At 38.6% G+C, this 21,722-nt stretch overlaps 1 protein-coding gene across 1 annotated transcript; it reads right to left on the bottom strand.

The window, feature by feature from the left end:
• Nucleotides 1–8,560: 8,560 nt before the first annotated feature.
• Nucleotides 8,561–20,588, bottom strand: OOSP4B (oocyte secreted protein family member 4B). The gene is made up of 5 exons (XM_032151817.2): nucleotides 20,567–20,588; nucleotides 15,292–15,473; nucleotides 14,348–14,445; nucleotides 9,482–9,629; nucleotides 8,561–8,611 (listed from the first exon to the last, which is right to left on the bottom strand). Exons 1-5 carry the CDS (start codon nucleotides 20,586–20,588, stop codon nucleotides 8,579–8,581), a joined length of 483 nt encoding a protein of 160 aa, XP_032007708.2. The 3' UTR covers nucleotides 8,561–8,578.
• Nucleotides 20,589–21,722: the final 1,134 nt, after the last annotated feature.

Genomic DNA, 21,722 nt, shown 5'->3' with positions numbered 1-21,722 from the left:
TATATTCTCTTTAAACTTATTGTGAATAAGACATAGCAAATGTAAACAGTCTTGCTCAAGTTAATAGTGTACAAAAAATATCTAATATATGACTATTTCCTGTATCTTGAAGCACAGTTAGTAACAGGATTTTATGCAGTGTTTCAAGGATTACTCAAAGCCACAGAATGAACAAAGTTCATTTTCCAAAAATTCCAATTTTAATACAGAATTTTACTGTGAAAGAGTAATGGAATTTAAATATAACTTTAATGTAAAATAGATGGAGATAAAGCAGAGATAAAACAAATATTTTAAAACAATTTATAACTTAGGAAATGTGGCAACTATAGTACAAAAAAACTTTATTTTTCCTGGACCTTTTGAGAGTAGGTTGCTGGTAAGTTGTTCCCTTGACTCTAAATATTTTGAAGTATATATCCAACAAATAAGGACATTCTTCTATGGTGGTTCTCAATAATTGGACCTTAGATGATGGAGGGGTCCATGGGATCAAATCTATCTTCACAATAACAATAACACATTTTCTTTTTCACAATGTCGACATTTGCACAGGTGTGCAAAAACAGTGGTGGGAAACGCTGCTGCCTCTTGAGCACCAATCAAGTTAGTGGCATAAGAATGTGTTAGTTTGTTAGTCATCATTGTATTCTTCACCCCCATACACTCACAGTAAAGGGAAAAAGCCAGTTTCACTTAAGTCTTGAAGCAGTAAAAAGTATCTGTTTTATTACATGCCAACCCTTGAATGCATGCCTTTTTACTATTCAGAGTGATAAAATAGAAAGTATGCATAATACACTTCTGCTGCGTATCGAAGTATGAAGAGTGTCTCAAGGAAAATCCGTGCAGTTATTGGAGCTGTGAGCTGAACTAGCCACTTGTTACATAGAACACCATCTTTACTTAAAGAATGACTACCAGACAAACAATGATTATTTGCCCGTGGGTATTTGACATTTTTTGAAATTGAATGATGTAAGCTTGTCACTTCAAAGAAAACAACTAACAACAATTAAACCCAGGGATAAAATTCAAGCTTAAAGGAAAAATTAGAATTTTGAAAAACTTGTATTCTCTACTATGAGCTTGGAAGCTCAGTGGTGATTTCTTAACCATGATTTCTTGTATTGAATAATAAAATGTCATCATTTAAAACATCTGCATAACTCTGAACTAAAATTTTCCAAATTATCTGCACATGATGTTACAGAAACATTCATGGGCAAAGTACAAGAGGGACCAGTGGATTTTAATGGGAATAAGTATGAAGAGTTTATTGATACATTTTCAGATCCCATTTCGCAACAAACCTCGAAGATACTGCCCCTTGGCAAGTTTTGCTGCAGTATCAAAAAAAAAAAAAAAATAGCCACAATTATCTGAAAAGACTTTTAAGATACTCTTCTTTTTTCCAACCACATATCTGTGTGAGGCAGGGTTTTCTTTATGTACATTAACCAAAGTGACATATTACAAAGACCGAATGCAGAAGCAGATATGATAATCCAATTGTCTTCTAGTTAGCCAGGCAAGAGACTTGCAAAAATGCGAATATAAAATGATGTCACTCCTTTTTTGGAAGACAGTAAGTTTTCACTAAATGTTCACTATTTTATGTTAACACCTGTTGGGTTTATTAGTTATTTTAATTATTTAATAAATATTTTTAACTAAGTTTTAATTTCTCATGTGGTAATGTGGATGGATAAAGGCCATATAAATAAAAGCTGTTTGTAATTCAATATTTTAACAGTCTAAAGGAGTCCTGACATCAAAAATTCTGAGCAGCATGTATACCCAAAAGAAAGGAAATCAGTATATTGAAGAGAGATATCTACACTCCTATGTTTGTTGCAGAACTGTTAACAACAGCTAAGATTTGAGAACAACCTAAGTGTCTATCAACAGATGAATGGATAAAGAAAATGTGGTACATATAAACTATGAAGTGTGATTCAGCCACAAAAAGTATGAGATCCTGTCTTTTGCAACAACGGGGATGGAGCTGGAGGCCATTATGCTAAATGAAATAAGCCAGGCATAGACAGACAAACATCACATGGTCTCACTTATTTGTGGGATCTAAAAATCAAAACAATTGAACTCATGGACATAGAGAGTAGAAGGATGGTTACCAGAGGCTGGGAAAAGTAGTACAGAGGAGATGGGGATGGTTAACGGGTACAAAAAAAATAGAATAAGACTATTTGATAGCATAACAGGGTGACTACAGTCAGTAATAACTTAATTGTACATTTTAAAATAATGAAGAGTGTAGTCAGATTCTTCATAATGCAAAGGATACATGCTTGAGGAGATGGATATCCCATTCTCCATGGTGCGACTATTGTGCATTGCATGCCTGTATCAAAATATCTCAGGGACCCCATAAATATATACACCTACTATATACCTGCAAAAATTAAAAAAAATTTGAAGTCTAAGCAGTCAGCATTATTGCATTGTGGCTGCAAAGTTGTTTAGCGGCTACAGAGTTACAGTTTTACAAGATGAAGAGTTCTGTTCACAATGTACAGATGAAGAGTTCTGTTACATGACAATGTAAATGTACTAAACACTACTGAATTGTACACTTAAAATGGTTTAGATGGTAAATTTTATGTTATATAGCTCTTATTAAAAATAAAATTAAAACTATTACATTACATGTCTAAATGTGAAAGGCAAGACTATAATTTTTTAAGAGAAATACGTAGGACAGAATATCTTTGTGACATTCTGATAGGGAAGGCTAAAGGTGGAGGTTTGGAGTGGGAAAGGAATATAGGAGCATCCATGTTATACATACTTTGGTTAAACAGTGTTTTGAACAGTCACGTGAATATGTTGTGGAAGGAAATGAATAACTGAGTCTACATTTCAGGGGTGAAGTCCAGGATAGAGATGTAACTTGAAGCCATCAGCATAGAGATGTTAATTAAAACAATGAGATTGAATAAACTCTCCAAGGGAGTGAATATGTAGAGATGGGGTGAGCAGTTCAATGTCCAATCCCTAGGAACCCCAATAAGCTAGAAAAGAAGAGAAATAGCAGCCACAGAGGATCTACTAAAGACAAACAGTGATCACTGAGAAAGGATGCTATTGCAGAAGCAAGATTTTTTAAAAATTTGGCCAGAAGAATTAATATATCAATAATATACACAGAGATACATCATACTGAGAATAATTATTTCTATTAAAACTAATCACAAAACAAGGCCTCTAACTTTGCTATTGCAGAAAAAAAAACTTATTGCACTCCAACAAGATTCAAAAAGTTTATATATTTGAAATAGTTACTTTTTGTTTGAGACAGGATCTCACTCTGTCACTCAGGCTGGAGTGCAGTGGCACGATCACGGCTCACTGCAGTCTCGACCTCCCGGGCTCAGATGATCCTCCTACCTCAGCCTCCTGAGTAGCTGGGACTGCAGGCACCCACCACCATGTCTGGCTAATTTTTGTAGAGACGAGGTTTTGCCATGTTGCCCAGGCTGGTCTCAAACCCCTGGGCTCAAGCAATCCACCTGCCTTGGCCTCCCAAAGTGTTAGGATTACAGGTGTGAGCCACTGTGCCTGGCCTGAAATAGTTAATATCAATATTAGTTTCAGCTGATATAATCAACTTATTTTAAAAAAAGAGAATCAACTAAGAAATTATTAAACTGATTAAAAATTCAACAAGCATGATGGATATTACTACTCAAAAAAAAACCTTAAAGCAGTCAAATGTGCTAATTTGGATTCATTGATCCAATTCAAAAAAAACAACAATAAAAGAATCCCATTAGTAATTGTTCCTGAGCTTGCATGAAACCTTGTAGAGGGCCTCATATTGGCAGTTCGTTGGCCTCATTCATTGTGTTCTACAATTTTTAGGGATACCTGATCACTAAGTTGTAAAGATAACAGTCTGTGTGCTTTGTTTCAATATATTGGTTGCACTGTTTGTGTAAGATTTGGGGCAACTCAAACTATACCACCGCTGTGACCTTATCCCAATGTAAAACAACCTTTCTATAATACACATGCAGAATAAAGCAAGTGCATAAGGAAATTTTAAAGTTGTTATACACACTTTGTCCAAAGTATTATTGGCAGAGACCACATGTGTAATTATTTGTGTTACCCAAAGCATATCTTAGCATAATGAACTCATATGTAGAAATAATTGATTAGCTTTATCAAAATTAAACAATAAATATTACAGCAGTTTTCTCTGTAGCTATCTAGGTTACACTATATATGCTAGAAGCAAAGGAATGGGAAGGCTGCATTACTTAAATTCCTTTGTTAGGATTATTCGGGTGCCAGCAGTTGTAGAGGCCATCTCTGATCATACCCATCTGACATCTACCTGTGCCCCCCACTTTGTCCCATTCTCTGACCGGGGCACCCATGGAACTGACTTTCAGTTTGCCTTTATTCTACATTTTGTCACAACTACTAAGGAGGACAAAACCTGCTAACTCCCCTAACCGCATTAAGTTTGAGTCCAGCCTTTTCTGGAGTGATTAGCAAAAATCCCGTCTGAATACTGATGAAGAACGCAAGATAGAAAGAAAACCAGAAAAACTGCTAAACTTAAAATATGCTAAATTTTTAAGCCTGTACAAACATTAAGTGTTGACTCCGAAAGAAATCTTTCCCATCTAAGTAACACCACAAATCACCCACTTATAACCCCCAATCACAGGAGACATGCTTGATTCCAGCGTGTTTCTCACACTCTATGTCCAAACCATTTGTATGTTTTAATATCCTGCAAAATATATCCTCTGTTGTACCGCTTCTCTGGACCCTTGGCTCTAACCTTTCAAGTCAAAAACAATTTTCACCAACTTTCTGGTCAGCCTGTTGCTACGTCTCCAGGAAATTAATAAGATTCTTTAACCCGGAGACACCGTTTCTTCAATTTCACAGCTGCACAAATCCTTGTCAAAAATAAGACAGATTGGGCCCGGCGCGGTGGCTCAAGCCTGTAATCCCAGCACTTTGGGAGGCCGAGGCGGGCGGATCACGAGGTCAGGAGATCGAGACCATCCTGGCTAACACGGTGAAACCCCGTCTCTACTAAAAATACAAAAAAATTAGCCGGGCGTGTTGGCGGGCGCCTGTAGTCCCAGCTACTCAGGAGGCTGAGGCAGGAGAATGGCGTGAATCCGGGAGGCAGAGCTTGCAGTGAGCCGAGATTGCGCCACTGCACTCCAGCCTGGGGGACAGAGCAAGACTCCGTCTCAAAAAAAAAAAAAAAAGACAGATTGTTATCTATCTTATCTCCCTCTGATACGCTGTATATTCCTGAAATCATTATTATTGGAATTAGTGAATACCTACATTAAAAGTTAATTTTAAAAACTTAAGATTTTTCAAAGTATCAGACATTAAATGTCAAAAATTAAGGTCTAAAACCAAAAGCATCTGGATCAAAACCTCATTCTGACATGTAGAGATTTTGGTCAATTGAATTCAACATTGAGACTTTTTAGGTTGAGTTAATGAGTACTTGTCTCATTACTGTAGTGATTGTTAAATAAATGCATGTATCCTATTGCAATGAGGGCAACAGATGGCTATTTTTAACTTTTAGGTTCAGGGGTACATGTGCAGGTTTGTTATATAGGTAAACTGCATGTCACGGGGCTTGGTGTACAGATTAGTCACCCGGGTAATAAGCATAGTAACTGATGGGTAGTGTTCTATCCTCTCCCTCCTCCTACCCTCCATCCCTCACGTAGGCCCTGGTGTCTGTTGTTCCCTTATATGTGTCCACGTGTACTCGAGGTCTGGCTCCTACTTATAGGTGAGAATATGTGGTATTAGGTTTTCTGTTCCTGCATTATTTCACATACGATTATGGCCTCCAGCTCCATCCATGTTGTTGCAAAGGACATGTCTCATTCCTTTTTATGGCTGTATAGAATTCCATGGTGTACATGCACCATATTATCTGTACCCAGTCTACCATTGATGGGCATTTAGATTGATTCCATGGCTTTGCTATTGTGAATAGTGCTGGGACAAACATGTGTCTTTATGGTAGAATGATTTACATTCCTTTGGATATATAACCAATAATGGGATTTCTGGGTCGAATGACAGCTCTAAGTTCTTGGAGGAATTGTCACCCTGCTTTCCACAATGCTGAGCTAATTTACATTGCCACCAGCAGTATGTAATTGTTCCCTTTTCTCTGCAACCTGGCAAGCATCTGTAATTTTTTAACTTTTTAATAGGAGCCCAAAAATATCTTTTAATTGGGATTTATATTTCCAGGAGTAGTCAAAAATCTACTAGGGTTTTATCAAAATGAAAAATTAGGCCAAGTGGCCTGACATGGTGGCTCACCCCTCTAATCCCAGTACTTTGGGAGGCCGAGGTGGATCACCTGAGGTGAGGAGTTCAAGACCAGCCTGGCCAACATGGTGAAATCCCATCTCTACAACATACAAAAATTAGCCAGGCATCATGGGTGCCTGTAATCCCAGCTACTCAGGAGGCTGAGGTGGGAGAATCATTTGAACCTGGGAGGCAGAGGTTGCAGTGAGCCAAGATCATGCCCATTGAATCCCAGCCTGGGTGACAGAGCGAGACTCCATCTCAAAAATCAAATAAAAAAGAAAGGTCAGGCCAAGTCATGTTGCATCTTTAATTTTACTCAAGGTGGAAAGAAATAAAAATAGTAAAAGAATCACATATATTCAGATGACAAAATTTTACTGTCATTTTCCTTTCAAAAACAAAAGTATTCAGTCCCTTCAACCAATCCCAGCTCTTCTCCAGCTTCAGCTGTCATGGGAAGGATTGAAGGTCAGGAAATTGACATAGTTAGGTACCTGTTAGTCAACCAAGTCCAGCAGCTCAGCTAAGTTATTTAGCAGTTCTAGATGACTCAAATTTAGATGTCTTTGTATTCTCTTGGCACAAAAATCCCCATTTCTAGAGGGGAAAGAGAGGTACTTTCAGATTTAGCAAAAATAAATTGTGTCTAAAGAGGTGGAGAGAGACCTTTTTCACATTTTCTTGTGTCCATGAGTTTTTCTCCCTCTCAGGAGCAAGAAATCTAGCCATTAGAATGTTCTGCCCCAACTACCAGTTTTCCCTATGGAAGAAGACTGAACTTGCTTTGAGTAAAGATCATTTGTGTGCATGCATCTCTGCTCATGTATGTGGCACTTCCTGGTTCAGGCTCCCTGAAATGAGTTTGGCACCTGTACTCTTGTACAGTATACTCAAAGGCACAAGACTTCACTTCCAGAGATATACTAAGCAATTTAAATTAAGAATTAGATGTCTTTCCACCTGGGATCCAAGCTGTGATCAGCATGATCTGAGTTTTGAGCACTTTTGTGTTGGGATAAGCAGCTATTGTGGAGCCTGCCATCCCTCTAAGGGATTCTCACTGGGCCTGGGACACTGTGCTATATGGAAGCTGGGAGCCAAGTTGTCACTTGGTTCCAGGTTCTTTATTAGAAGAAGTTATTTCCCTATTCTGGGTACACAAGGCACATTCCCCGTATTGCTTAAGGTGTGGGTGTCATATGGCACTTGGCTGGTATCAGTATAGGTATACCTACCCCCTGTGGTAAGGTAACAGGGTCTTTGCCTACAGCTCCAGAGGGGTACATGCATCCCCCACTTTGCATTGGCTATCAGGAGGGACCTACATGGGAGACTAGTACTCACAACAAATGCTGATTTTGCTTCATCTTTTCTCCTTGCTGCACCTTTCCTTCTTTCCCGACACACACAAAAAGACGCTGGTTCCAACCAGTGGTTGACACTATTATCTTTGCCACCCTCCATGCAATGGGAATTCTTATTTGGGATTCATAGCTGGATCTCCCTACTCGACATTTTGCCAATCAATTTAGGAGCCTCAAAAGGAAGAGCAAGTCATCTTGTTCACTAAGAAAATCTCCACCAAAGCACTAATGGTGGGAAGGGTGGTGTGATGGTGTAGTTGTGGCCCTATATGGTTACAACACTTTCAGAATTAGGCCAAAAAGCAATTGGAATCTTATTTTTTTCTAGATTCTTGCTTTATCGAGGTAATAGGAAAGAAATGCACAATGTCAAAATAAGTTTACAATGTTTCCTCATGAGACATTGCCAGGAAACAGAAAAGGAAAAAGCAGTATAGAAAGCCACAGATGAAGGACTGATAGGAAAATTCTCCTTTTGAGTGCATTATAAAAGAGGGAGACTTAAATATATTTCACTGAGACATAGTTACTAAGCATAATGGGTAAAACTAAAGTGAGCAACTAAATCATAAAAATGCTGAATGTTAATTCAGAAAAGTACACACTGGGTATGGGCAAGCTTTATTATGTATGAACTTGATTTCAGAGTTAGAATGGCAATTTCACTTCAAATTAACTCATTAAAAAGTATATCTATACCATGATATTTACGTTATTCAAAACTCCAAAATGTAGTGAAACTGGTAACAGATGTTGCTACTCGTCTTTGTACAGACACATCAACAGTATTGATGAAACTTGTTTTCAGACAAGATGTATCACTTGTTCCCTTGCTTTAGGGAGGAGAGGGTGTTATAACACAGGCATTATTGATACAGTGACTTCTTGGACAGTTGCTCCTGTAGGATAGGGGGGAAAAGCAGTTAAGAGCTGCTTAAATATAACCTTACCTAAAAAGAAAACATGTTCAGAGAACTCATGGGTGCTCAATTAGAAGTAATGTGGAAAAAAAAAATCACATTTCTACCCTAAAATGTAATCTATGGAATTAACCAGCTATATCAAATATAACCATTAGATATTATGCTATTAGAAGTGATTAGCATCTGTGTGTTGGCTAGATCACTGCCTTTCTGAGACTATCAAGTAATTACATCATACATTTCAACTTTGATTTTAAGTGGTTTTCGGATCTCTAGAACAAAGCTTATTTCTTTATGAAATGTCAACTTCAAGGCTATTGTCAGTATGCACAAGTTTTCTGGCACCCTTTTAAAATAAGCTCAGTGGAAAAATCCTGATTAAAAAGAGTGTTTTCTACAGGTATTAATCTTAGGAAAAGTGCTAATTAGATGTAGTGACTTCCTCTGAATTTAAGCCTAGTTTACCTATCTGCCTACTTATTTGATACACATATATGTATATAGACATGTTTTTCTGCAAATATTAGTATGAAATTAGAGATCTGGTATGGGCCTTCTATGACAATTTCATTTTGTCACAGGCTGTATTGAAAATGAACAGTTTAGTACCTGAGAGAATAGGTAAGGAAACTGACCAGTATGGAACCTATTCATGTTTATGTGCAACAAGAAAATTATAACTGTATCCAAGTACAGACTATGGTACCTAATTCTACAGGGTTCATATTAAAACCAGAGCAATTTCAGCATGCAGCATTCAAATAGGAATTTACATTATTGCCTTCCTTGAAGTTATATTTAACAAATTGTGGTTAACTATAAAATAAACAACCTTAATATTCTCACCTTATTAACACTATTAAAATTAGGTGTCCATGTTTTACTTTGTGTGGGAGCTGGTGACTCTTGTCCTTTTGTTTTTTGAGGGATTTCTTTCAAGGTGTTGGCATCAAACCCACTCATTCCAAAATGCATCACAGATGGGAATTTAAGCCTAAATGCAGAGCAAACAAAAGAAAAGCATGGGATTAATAGCTGTACAGATTTTTTGTGGGAAAAATATGTATTAGATAGGTTTGTTATAAGTGATAACCCAAAATAACTGACTTGTGGAGGAAAGGCAAAGTAGCTCAGTAAATCTAAATAAAGAGTTTGTAACAGAATCTTGAATAGGATGGTACTTATTGATCCAGAATTGATCCTTGACTTGACTTTGAGGCTCCGGGGTCAATAAAAGTTTTGAAAAGCAAAATGATTGTTAGATGTGACAAACATTCTATCTATGCTGAATGGGCTATGACTCAACCAAGCCAGGCCACGCACACATCCCAAGATTAGAAATTGAAAACAGAGACCCATAGGTATGCAAAAAGATTCTACCACCAAAATCTTAGGCAGGAAATAGAAACATAGTCCCCGCCTTCCAAGGTTAAAAAGGAGTTAGATTTCACCACCTTTAACTACCATCTCAACCCTTCCCCATCCTATCTTGGGAGTTGCGGTGTTTATTCCCACTGCTGGTCTTTCCTTCCCTGCATGTAAGGAAAAGTAATGTGGTTTGCTCATCTCCCAAAGCCAGCATGTAGGCAGTTCCAGGAGCGTGATTCAGATTCAGAGTGCGTGTGTAAAGGGAGGCTAAAATCTCATTCAAATTTTCTATATCTCTTGTTGAATTTAGAAGGGCTAATATGTCCTGGCCTATTTGATCTGGGAGAAAAATGGACTGCAAATAGATAAGGCATAATAGCCTTTACTTCTATAATCTGCTATTGAAACCATTTTTTTTAGAGCTTAGTGGATGCCTATATAGATGGCAATATAGTTCAATCCCATCTGCTAAGATTCCCCTTAAGACGCCCAGCACCAAGTGAGAAATCCAAGGATCAAATCTGATGTTCGTGATAGACTTATTCAAAAAGTCATTAAGTGAGGAAGACCAGCATTTGGACCCACCACGGAGAAAGCATCTATGCTCCGTGTTGGCCAAAAGACCCCTACAACCATTTCAGCAAAGAGATATTTTCTCTTTTCATGTCTTAATGCCATTACCCTATCCCAGCAAACACAGGAAAAGTAGGGGAAGAGAATAGATTTTAAAACCACAAAAAGATCACATTTAAGAATCTATTCCAAAACTCAAACCCCAGCATAGCTGGAACTGGAAAGAAGGGAAGGAAGAAAACTAAGTTAAGTATGAAAATCTAGTATTAAGTCATATTCCACTAGGCTTCACAAGTCTAATAGCCAGAAAATGACCTTCAAGATGCTGTCAAGCATTGAGGAAAAATTTACATTGCATAAAAGCAGTGATTACACGCCAGGTGCAGTGGCTCATTCCTGTAATCCCAGCACTTTGGGAGGCCAAGGCAGGTGGATCACCTGAGGTCAGGCGTTCGAGACGAGCCTGGCCAACATGGTGAAACTTCATCTCTACTAAAAATATAAAAATTAGTCTGGCATGGTGGGGCACACCTGTCATCCCAGCTACTCTGGAGGCTGAGGCAGGAGAATCGCTTGAACCCGGGAATAGGAGGTTGCAGTGAGCTGAGATCGCACCACTGCACTCCAGCCTGGGCAACAGAGTGAGACTCCATCTCAAAAAAACAAACAGTGACTACAAAATTACTCTCTGTAAGTTTAGACTATCTAATAATTAAAAGGTGAATATGACAATATCAACTGCAAAAAGGCAGCTAGATCTCAGGAATCAGAAGTAGGAATTTAAATGACATGTAAATTGTCACCACATTTACATGCTCATTGCCTTGACTCCATTACCATAAGTACCACTTCTTTCCATGATCCAAAAGGAGGAGACTAATGGCATTTTTTTTTTTTTTTTTTTTTAAAGACAATCTCACTCTGTCACCCAGGCTGGAGTGCAGTGGCGCTATCTCAGCTCACTGCAAACTCCACCTCCCAGGTTCAAGTGATTCTCCCGCCTCAGCCTCCCAAGTAACTCGGATTATGGGCATGTGCCACCATGCCTGGCTAATTTTTGTATTTTTAGTAGAGAAAGAGTTTCACCACATTGGTTAGGCTGGTTTTGAACTCCCAGCCTCAAGTGATCTGCCTGCCTTGGCCTCCTAAAGTGCTGGGATCATCTTTTTTTTTTTTTTTTTAAATATCATACCCTTTACCTGCTTAGAGGCTGACAAGTTTACAAAGGCTGTTTGAAAAACTAATTGGCATTGTCCAAGTCAGGTGCTAACCCCTGGGTCAATTAAGTGGAAGAGGATAGGAGGTGACTGTTACAATATAGCAGCTAATACTATAGACAGAGAGGTTGAGAAGACATTGGGGGCTGGAAGAACAAACATACTTTCTCAGATTAAAAGAGGGTACAACAGAGGTACATTTTCTACCCCGTTCCAGGAAGTATGGGAGACTCATACCAATTTGTAAAAATTCCTCATGGTCAGGGAAGCATGTTATTTAAAAAGCCAAAGACTACCACCAAAATCTTAGCCAGGCAAGAAAGGGAGACACCCATTCCAAGGCTAAAAAGCAGTTAGATTCCACCACCTTTAGCTATCATCTCTACCCTTCACCATCCTACTTTAGGAGCTGTAGTGTTCATTCCCACTGTTAAATCCTTCCTTCCCTGACAGGCCCAGTACCTGGATAGCAGGGTCAATAGTATCTCAAACCTCAGAATCATGCAATGTACTTATGTAACAAACCTATATATGTACTCCCTGGATCTAAAATAAGAGTTAAAATTTAGAAAATTAAAAATAAAGGTTAGAACCACTTTAAGATCAACATGAATGTTTATGATATTTAGCTACTGTCTGGTTAACAATTGTGTTTATTCTGATGTAGCAACACTGTCCGTTAGTAAATCTTTATTACAGAAAATTCTAAGTCTACACTGTGCAAATGTTACCACTAACCACATGCCGCTACTGGGCACTCGAAAAAATAGCTCGTACAACTCAATTTTTTGTTGTTTTAATTTTAGTAATTTAAATGTAATATTACCAGTGGCTACCGGTTACTATGTTAGACAGCAAAGGTTTAGAGATGACTGGCAAAGTTTGAAAAACAGAGGTTCCTTTTAAAAGCTGATTTCAAGTCATTCCTTGCAGGGTGCCTTAATTTTGTCTGACCTTTTCCACCCCTCAAGAAGTATAAGGATATAGTGAGAATTTGTTTGAAATCATCCTGAACAACTGAAAATGGCATTGCTAAGTTGCAAATGAACTTAAGTAGTCAAGATAAAGATCAAATAGATCATTAAGACATAAATAAGAGCCCAGAGAAATCCAAGCTTATAAGGTCATTGATATAACGAAAGAGTCAGAGCAATTCAAGGATGAAAGAAATTTCATTTCAGTTAATAGTACTGTATCAACAGGATGTCCCTATGGAGATGGAAGAATCTTGACCTTCCTTACACTACAGGCAAAAATTAAGTTCAGATGGATTATAAACCCAAATATATTCAAAACCATAAAACTTTTAGAAGAAAATAAGACTTGGCAGTAGCAAGGAATTTTACGACAGAACAGAAAGCAATAACTAGAAGGAAGAGTCTATAAATTAAACTCCAAAATTAAAGATGTCTGCTTATCAAAAAACACATTAAGAAAATGAATAAGCAATGTGGGGACTGGGGCGAAATACATCTGACAAAGTCCTGGTCTTTGAGATATGAAGACCACTTACAACTTAAGACAGATGATGCAGAGTAAAAATGAACAAAGACATGGCTCACAAGAGACATACAAATAGCCAATGAGCACTAATAATTAGTTATCAGAAAATGCAAATTAAATATGACTATGCACCTATTCAGATGGTTAGAATAAGAAACTGACATCAGAGGGTGAAACCACTGGACTCTCATACATTCCCCGTATTATTGCCAAAAAAGACATCTTATTTTGGGAAAATATGCATCATTTCTTACAAAACTAAACAAAAACTCCCCCTATGATCAAGCAGTCCCATTCTTAGGTATTTAAAGGAAACAAAAACATACACCCAAAGACATACAAACATATGGTAATAGCATATTTATTCATAATAGCCAGAGACTGAAAACAGCACAAATCTTCATCAAATAATACGTATCTAATTAAATATACCACTCAGCAATATAAGGAAACAAGCTGCTGGAATATACAACATAAACGAGTTTCAAACATTCTGCTGAATGAAATAAGCTAGACACAAAGCATACATGCTGCGATTCTATTTCTACAAAGTTGTAGAAGAGACAAGAACAGTGAGGTGTGGCCGCAGGAACCAACTGGGAAGATCCACTTTCTGCAGCAATCAATCTTACGCATGGCGATAGGGTTTTATGTTAAACATAAAGCTCAGTTGACAAATGCATTAACTTGTGTAACATTTATATATTAATTGCTTGTGAGTTTTTCTTCAAATTATTGATCCTTAATTCATGATATGCATGCTGAAGCACTTAGGGAAAAGTGTACTCATGTCTTCAATTGGAAGTGCATCAAAATTGATAGATGGGGAAATGATTGTGTAACGAAGTTTAGCAAAATGGTAGAATCTAGGTACTATATATAAATTCTTTCAATTCTGTACATTTGAACATTTTCCTTAGAATTAGAGAAACTTTCAAAATTTGTGCCATACGCATCCCTCCAGGGCATTTTTATAGCTGCATTCTTAACAGAAACATCTATCAACCAAATAATAAATTTAAGAATGTGTAAGGGAAGTAGCTACACATACCTCTTTGCAAAGCAAACCACTGGAAATTCATAGGTAGTATGCAACCTTGGTCTGTAACTGATCTCTGATAATATGGCGTCATCATTTGTTTGGAACATCTGAAACAATTGAGAGTTTTAATACTAGAAAGCCTTAAATTATTTTGGTGGCTTAATGATCTCAGTGGAGTCTGTTTTAGGAAAATCTGGAAATGTCATTTTACATTAATTTAACAGAAATAAAATAGTAGACCTCATGAGAAATACTTTATTCTCCTTTTTCTCCTGGTCCTTCAACTTCTTTGCCCCCATCTCTAATACCAGATGGGGGATAGGAGAAAATAATTGTCTCTGGGTCTGTTTTAAAGTATATGTACTTTTTCCAAAATAGTCCAATTGCATATATTCATAAACAATGTTCCAAGCTATTAAAATCTGACAGCAGATGGAGGTAATAAAACTGAGAAGGCACAGGCCGTACCTTATGACTTTGAGACAGTTTCGCTCGTCACCCAGGCTGGAGTGCAATGGCACCATCTCAGCTCACTGCAACCTCTGCCTCCCAGGTTCAAGCGATTCTCCTGCCTCAGCCTCCCAAATAGCTGGGATTACAGGTACCTGCCACCACACCCAGCTAAATTTGGTATTTTTAGCAGAGACTGGGTTTAACCGTGTTGACCAGGTTGGTCTCAAACTCCTGATTTCAGGTGATCCACCCGCCTCAGCCTCCCAAAGTGGTGGGATTACAGGTGTGAGCCACCACACCCAGCCCCTTATGACCTTTTTAAAGTCCCTTATCTGAAATGTCCCAATTAAGTAGATAAGCACCTGGTCCTATCTAACAATTGATCACTGCAAGAGATAAGAAGATGCTTGAAAATTTTAATTAGGAAGGAACTTTTGATACTATGTAGCCCTGAAAAAAAATTCAGTATATGTTTTAGGGAAAAGCATCATGGCACTTACAATTTTCTTGATCTCACAAGAAGTGACAGGATAAGAAAACTCGTAGTTAAATGACAACAGTCTTGTTACAGGCCAGTTATCTCCCAGGTGTATGTCGCCAATTCTAATTTCTGTGTTGTTATCAAAAGGACTTATTTTCATTCTGACTAACAACCAATTTTCAGAGCACATTGCAGTTATTGCTAAAAAAAAAAAAAAAAAAAAAAGAAAAAAAGAAAAAAAAATCCAAAAAGTAATATGGTAGCATAATTCATCTCAAGACATTACACTATCAGTGCTGACAAATATAACACAAGCTACATGGGTAGCATTCAGTCTCCTATTAGCCATGTTCAAAAATAAGCAGGTATAGACCAGGCACAGTGGCTCATGCCTGTAATCCCAGCATTCTGGGAGGCCGAGGCAGGTGATCACCTGAGGTCAGGAGTTCAAGACCACCCTGGCCAACATGGTGAAACCCCATCTCTACTAAAAATGCAAAAATTATCCAACTGTGGTGGTGCACCCCTGTAATCCCAGCTACTTGGGAGACTGAGGTGGGAGAATTGCTTGAGCCCAGGAGGCAGAGGCTGCAGTGAGTCAAGACCATACCACTGCACTCCAGCCTGGGCAACAGAGTGAGACCCCCATCTCAAAAAAAGACATTAAAATTAAAATTTAAAAAAGCAGGTATAGTTTAAAATATATTTCATCTAAGCTAATACAACCCAAATATGATCATTAACATGTAACAAAACAAAAATTGAGATTACATTTCTTATACTAATTTTCTGGAACTGATGCATGTTTTGTATTTGTAGCACAATTCAAATTGGCCACACTTCATGTGCTCAAAAGCCCCTTGAGGGTGGTGGCTGCTGTGCTGCTCTGTACTTTACATAGCTGCAAAAATCCATAAAGAGGTTAGTTGGTTATTTAATTTATTTGCAACCATTTATTCATATTTAGAGTGAATGTAGTCATTATTATCTACCTTTTAGGGTTCTGTGATGATTAAATGAAATAAGGCATATAAAAGATCTTGGAACACTGCCTAGAACTTAAATGCTCAATTAATGTTTATTAAGGTAAAAACAATTTAATGGTCTTTATATAAGACACTACCACCACAAATTCCTTCCATAGAGATAGCTCTCCATCCATCCATCCTCAGTATCAATTAAACTCAACCTGTATCAGAATTTAATACTATATAAAAGATTAGGTTACGGAGTCCAATCTTCTCATATTAACTTGAAGAAGCTGTGGCTATACCCTAGGAACATTTTTACAATACCAGGCACACAGGGATGTTTCACATTTTACCATTATGTCTCCCCACCCCTGGGCGGGGTGGGGGTGGGGCATGAAACATCTTCATCTCTTTATCCCCATATGGCATGTATTTGGTCTTCAATATGAATTTTAATTAAATAAGTGACTAGTCCAACCACATAAGACATTGACCCAGGTTTTAATCTCAGGACAGTTGGCAGTATCCAAAGATCTACAGAACTCTGTCTTCTGTAAAATGTTTGGCTTAGAATTAGCCTTATTTGGCCTAGAAACCTGAGGTTACCAACTTGACACATGCTTATTGGGACAGCTAGAAGAACAGAGGCACAAGTACAACGTGGAACTCAGCATTTAGAATTTTGAGAAACCATTTTCCTAGAGCAATTAATAGCATAAGTTATTCATATAAGAGAGTTGATAGATACTGATAGTAAATACAGTGATGACAGCTGCAGAAGTGAAGTTTAGGGGGAGGATGAAAAAAAATCTGCAATCCACTTACCTCATAGCAGCACAACTATGGTACAATGTCCTTCTTGGTCCATGTCAAAATGGGAATTGTAATTACTATCAAGTCCCTCCTTTTATTCAGACTAAGAAAGGAGCTGTAGCCTATGTATTTTCTGTGTGTATCCCAAGGATAGATATATTTATCTTAAAAAGCAAAGCTTTCGGGGCCAGGCTGTCATTGAGGGGTTAATATGTTAGACCACAAGCCTGTTCCCATGGGGATTCCCACATTTATTGTCACCACATTAAATAAGAAGCTCCGCTGTTTATGCACCAATTCCTAGGTCAAATTTCACCACATCCTTTTTTTTTTTTTTTTTTTTTTTTTTTTTGAGACAGAGTCTTGCTTTGTCACCCAGGCTGGAGTGCAGTGGCAGGATCTTGGCTCACTGCAACCTCCACCTCCTAGGTTCAAGTGATTCTCCTGTCTCAGCCTCCTGAGTAGCTAGGACTACAGGCATGCGCCACCACACCCAGCTAATTTTTGTATTTTTAGCAAAGATAGGGTTTCGCCAGGCTGGTCTCAAACTCCTGACCTCAGGTGATCCACGCCACCTCAGCCTCCCAAAGTGCTGGGATTACAGGCGTGAGCCATGGCACCCAGCCTATGTTCTTGTTATTGAGTCTAACAAAGAAAACCTGAGATAGGACAGATAATCTCTTCATTTTCCAGATAAGAAATGAAATGCTCAAACCATTAAATTACTTGAAGAATCTTAAGTCTGGTACATAACGTGGCTGGCTCTAATACCAATCAGACAGTGATCTAGGCCATCAGTAGTCAACTCAGTCATTGCTGCAGTCTAAACAGTGTCTTCTTTGTCCACTGAACATCTGTGTCTTAGGAGAGGTAGGAGTGAAAGAGTGAGAATTAGAATAACAGTAAGTGCCTGACTCAGGTTTCAGTTAATTGTTCTCTACTCACAAGGAATGCTCTATTCTCTATTAATAATGCTAGTCGGTAATTTGTCTAAAGCCTTACTAATCAAAGTCTGGTCCACAAATTCGTAACATCAACATCACCTTAGAACTCATTAGAAATATTGAGTTCCAGATCTCATCTCTAACCTATTGACCCAGTTTGCACTTTAATAACAAGATGACTTACATATACAAAGTTTGGGAACTGGTCTAAGAGGTACCAACATTCAGAGCTGCAAGATGACCACTGAATATAATAAAAGCAGATAAAAACATGTGAAGAGAAGGATAGACGAGAGGCCAGATTTCTTTCACATAGCCATTCATTCAATTTTTATATAACTAATGCTTTCCAGTGCAAGGATGGAAGACCTTCTGTGTGCCAAGCATTATGGCTAGACCACAGTTACAAAAATGCCGTAAAAAAATAGATTGGTAGTACTCTCAGAGCAGGAGCTAGGTTTTGTTTTGAAAGATGGAGTCTCCCTCTGTCGTCCAGGCTGGAGTGCAATGGTGAGACCTCAGCTCACTGCAACCTCCACCTCCTGGGTTCAAGTGATTCTTCTGCCTCAGCCTCTGGAGTAGCTGGAACTACAGGCATGCACCACCACACCTGGCTAATTTTTGCATTTTTAGTAGAGATGGGGTTTCACCACGTTGCCCAGTCTGGTCTTGAACTCCTGAGCTCAAGTGATCTTCCCGCCTAGGCCTCCCAAAGTGCTGGGATTACAGGCACTGTTTTGTTTTTTTTTTTTTTCTGAGATAGAGTCTCGCTCTGTCGCCCAGGCTTGAGTGCAATGGCGCGATCTCGGCTCACTGTAACCTCTGCCTCTCGGGTTTAAGCGATTCTCCTGCCTCAGCCTCCTGAGTAGTCGGGATTACAGGCGCCCACCACCATGCCCGACTAATTTTTGTATTTTTTTGTTTAGTAGAGACGGGGTTTCGCCATGTTGGTCAGGCTGATCTCCAACTCCTGACCTCAAGTGATCTGCCTGCCTCAGCCTCCCATAGTGCTGAGATTACAGGCGTGAGCCACTGCAACCAGCCTACAGGCACTAGGTTTTTAACTCATTTTACTCCCTAAGTTTCCCTAGACTTGTCTAATGTGACTAAAGTACACTTAGGTCTCAATCCCATCCTTAACTACGTACCCTAATTTTGGTCTCAGGGAATGGTAATAGAGAAAGTTAGACCCACATACAAAAAAGACATTAAGGCATTGAAATCTCAAAGAAAGATCAAACTCAGATATAACAGAGAAGCCAAGTCTGATTATGAGAAAGGTAATCACAGGTTTGAGGTTTGATACTGGGTAGCCCCCCACAAATCTTATTCACTCTGAGACCCCTGCAAGGAGGTGGTCTTTAGCTTCGGTTGTTAGAAATCAAGATTATATGAAACGTAGCAGTGGTTTCAGCTGGTTTCAGGTCTGGCACTAGTTTTGCTTAGAAAAGGGGTCTCACAAACACATGCCTTAAAGTGCTTCTAAGCTGAAGTAAAACAGGAGGCTGGGTTTCTCAACTCAGCCCTATAGAAATCTATAACCAAAGAGATTTTGTTGTTATTAGCTATACATTGCAGAATGTGTAGTAGCATTCTTGACCACTATCCACTAGCTACCAGTGGCAAATGCTGTTGTGACAGCCAAAAATCCCTCTAAATATTGCCAAATGTCCCCTGGAGGGCAAAACCACCCACTGAGAACCAGTATTCTAATGTAAAGGTGGAAGAGAACCAGTGCATGGTTACAGAAACAGGAGAAAGGCCATAGGCTGCTTTATTTGGCAAACCTCTCACACTGACATTAGACACACCCGACATCACTCTGGCTCACTGAACCGAACAGCTATCTCCTTATTACCTCAGGGTAATTCCAGCACTAAGATTTGAGTGTTTTCATTTCACTGGGCCTCTCATCATCTTATTTTAAGACACTATACATTCCTAGTAATTTTTTCCTGGCAGCCAAAATTAGAGAGACTTCAAAAGTAACTTGCCCAAGTTCATGCAGCTAACAAGTACAATGCTGGGGCTCAACTGTTTCCCAAACTTCAGTATCTAGAGGGAGCAATTAGAACTCAACCAAATTCAGCTGCTTACTCTCTATATAATTTTCATTCTATCTCTCCAGCACCATGGATGGGCCAAGAGAGCCTGTAACCCTCCCCAGAAACCCAGAGATCTCTAAGGTAGTCTTTCCTTTCCCTGGTTCTCTCAAATTATAGGAGCCCCAGTTATGTTAGAAAAATGGGTCTCACATTAGAAGAGGGATAATAGCACAAGATAAACTGGAGAACCTTCAAATTGGCTTATAGAGAAAGAAAATACTTTGAGCACAGTTTATGTGACCAGAAAGGGTAATTTTTTCCTAACTGAGTAATTAGAAACAGGCAGCCCTACCTGTTGGTTTATAATCAGGGAGAAAAAAAAAATCTCAGCTTTTTACACAGCAGTGTTTTAGAAAGTAATCTTATCACTTTAAATCACCACCTCTGAAGATATTTCTTATGCATACCTGGGTTGAATCCAGAAGAATTCCAAAACAGTAAAGAAAAGAGAAAGGACCTACCTAAGAGCACAGAGGTCTTCATTGCTCCAGACTCCAAGACACAACATAGGGAACAAGAAATGGCAAGGAGCTAGGGGGTTCCTTGAGTGCTTATAAACCTTTGGCCACATTCAGCTGTCTGCAATTACCCTCTGTTGAGGTAGCCCAGGGAAACCCCTTAGCATCTTCTCAAAGCATGGCCCATCAGCTGTCTGCAATTACCTTGGGCCAAAAACCTTTGGCCACATTCAGCTGTCTGCAATTACCCTCTGCTGGGGTAGCCCACGGAAACCCCTTAGCATCTTCTCAAAGCATGGCCCATCAGCCGGCAGTAGCTGCATCACTTCACCTGTGCCATAGGCAACCTGGGAGCTTGTTAGATGCAAAACAACAGGTTTCACTCTAGACTTACAGTGTCAATCACAAACTGCATGTCAACAAGATTTCCAAGTAGTTCACGTGCATATTAAATTTGAGAGGCATTTTTCTTAGCATAGCTTTAGTCTGGGCCACTTGACTACGGACTTCTTAAAAATTATTTTAAAATTAGAAATCATGATGTAAATAAAGTTACTCAATCTATTATACATCTCTAGGTATATGGATGTGTCTCAGTGAAGTCCTACATACCTACCTATGATACTTATTAAATTATAAGGAACTAGAGCCCCAGGATTTAAAAAGCATCAGGAGACACATTTGTGATTTCATCTAACCATCATTCTCTCATTGTGGTTCAATTTTAAATTTCCTGAACTACTAATGAGGTTGAGCCCCTTCTCAAACATTTACTGACCATTTTGACACCCTCTATTGTGAAATCATTTTCCAAGTTTTCTATTTCGTTGTCTGTATTTTTAAAGTTAATTTGTAAGAGATCTTTATATATTCTGAATATGAATCTTCTGGTTTATGTGTATTGTGAATATCTTCTACCACTCTGTACTGTGATGGTTAATTTTGTATGTCAATTTGATTGGGCCACAAGGCGCAAAGATCTTTGGTTTATAACATTATCCTGGGTGTGACTGTGAAGGTGTTTTTCAGTGAGATGAACATTCAAATGGGTAGACTGAGTAAGGCAAACTGCCTTCACCAACGTGGGTGAGCCTCATTTAATCTGTTGAAGGCCTGAATGGAATAAAAAGATTGAGAGAGGGAGCATTCACTCTCTCTG

This window comes from Hylobates moloch, unplaced genomic scaffold (genome assembly GCF_009828535.3).
Source record: "Hylobates moloch isolate HMO894 unplaced genomic scaffold, HMol_V3 SCAFFOLD_5, whole genome shotgun sequence".
NCBI classification, from domain to species: Eukaryota; Metazoa; Chordata; class Mammalia; order Primates; family Hylobatidae; genus Hylobates; species Hylobates moloch.
This window is presented reverse-complemented; position numbering and strand designations above follow the sequence as displayed.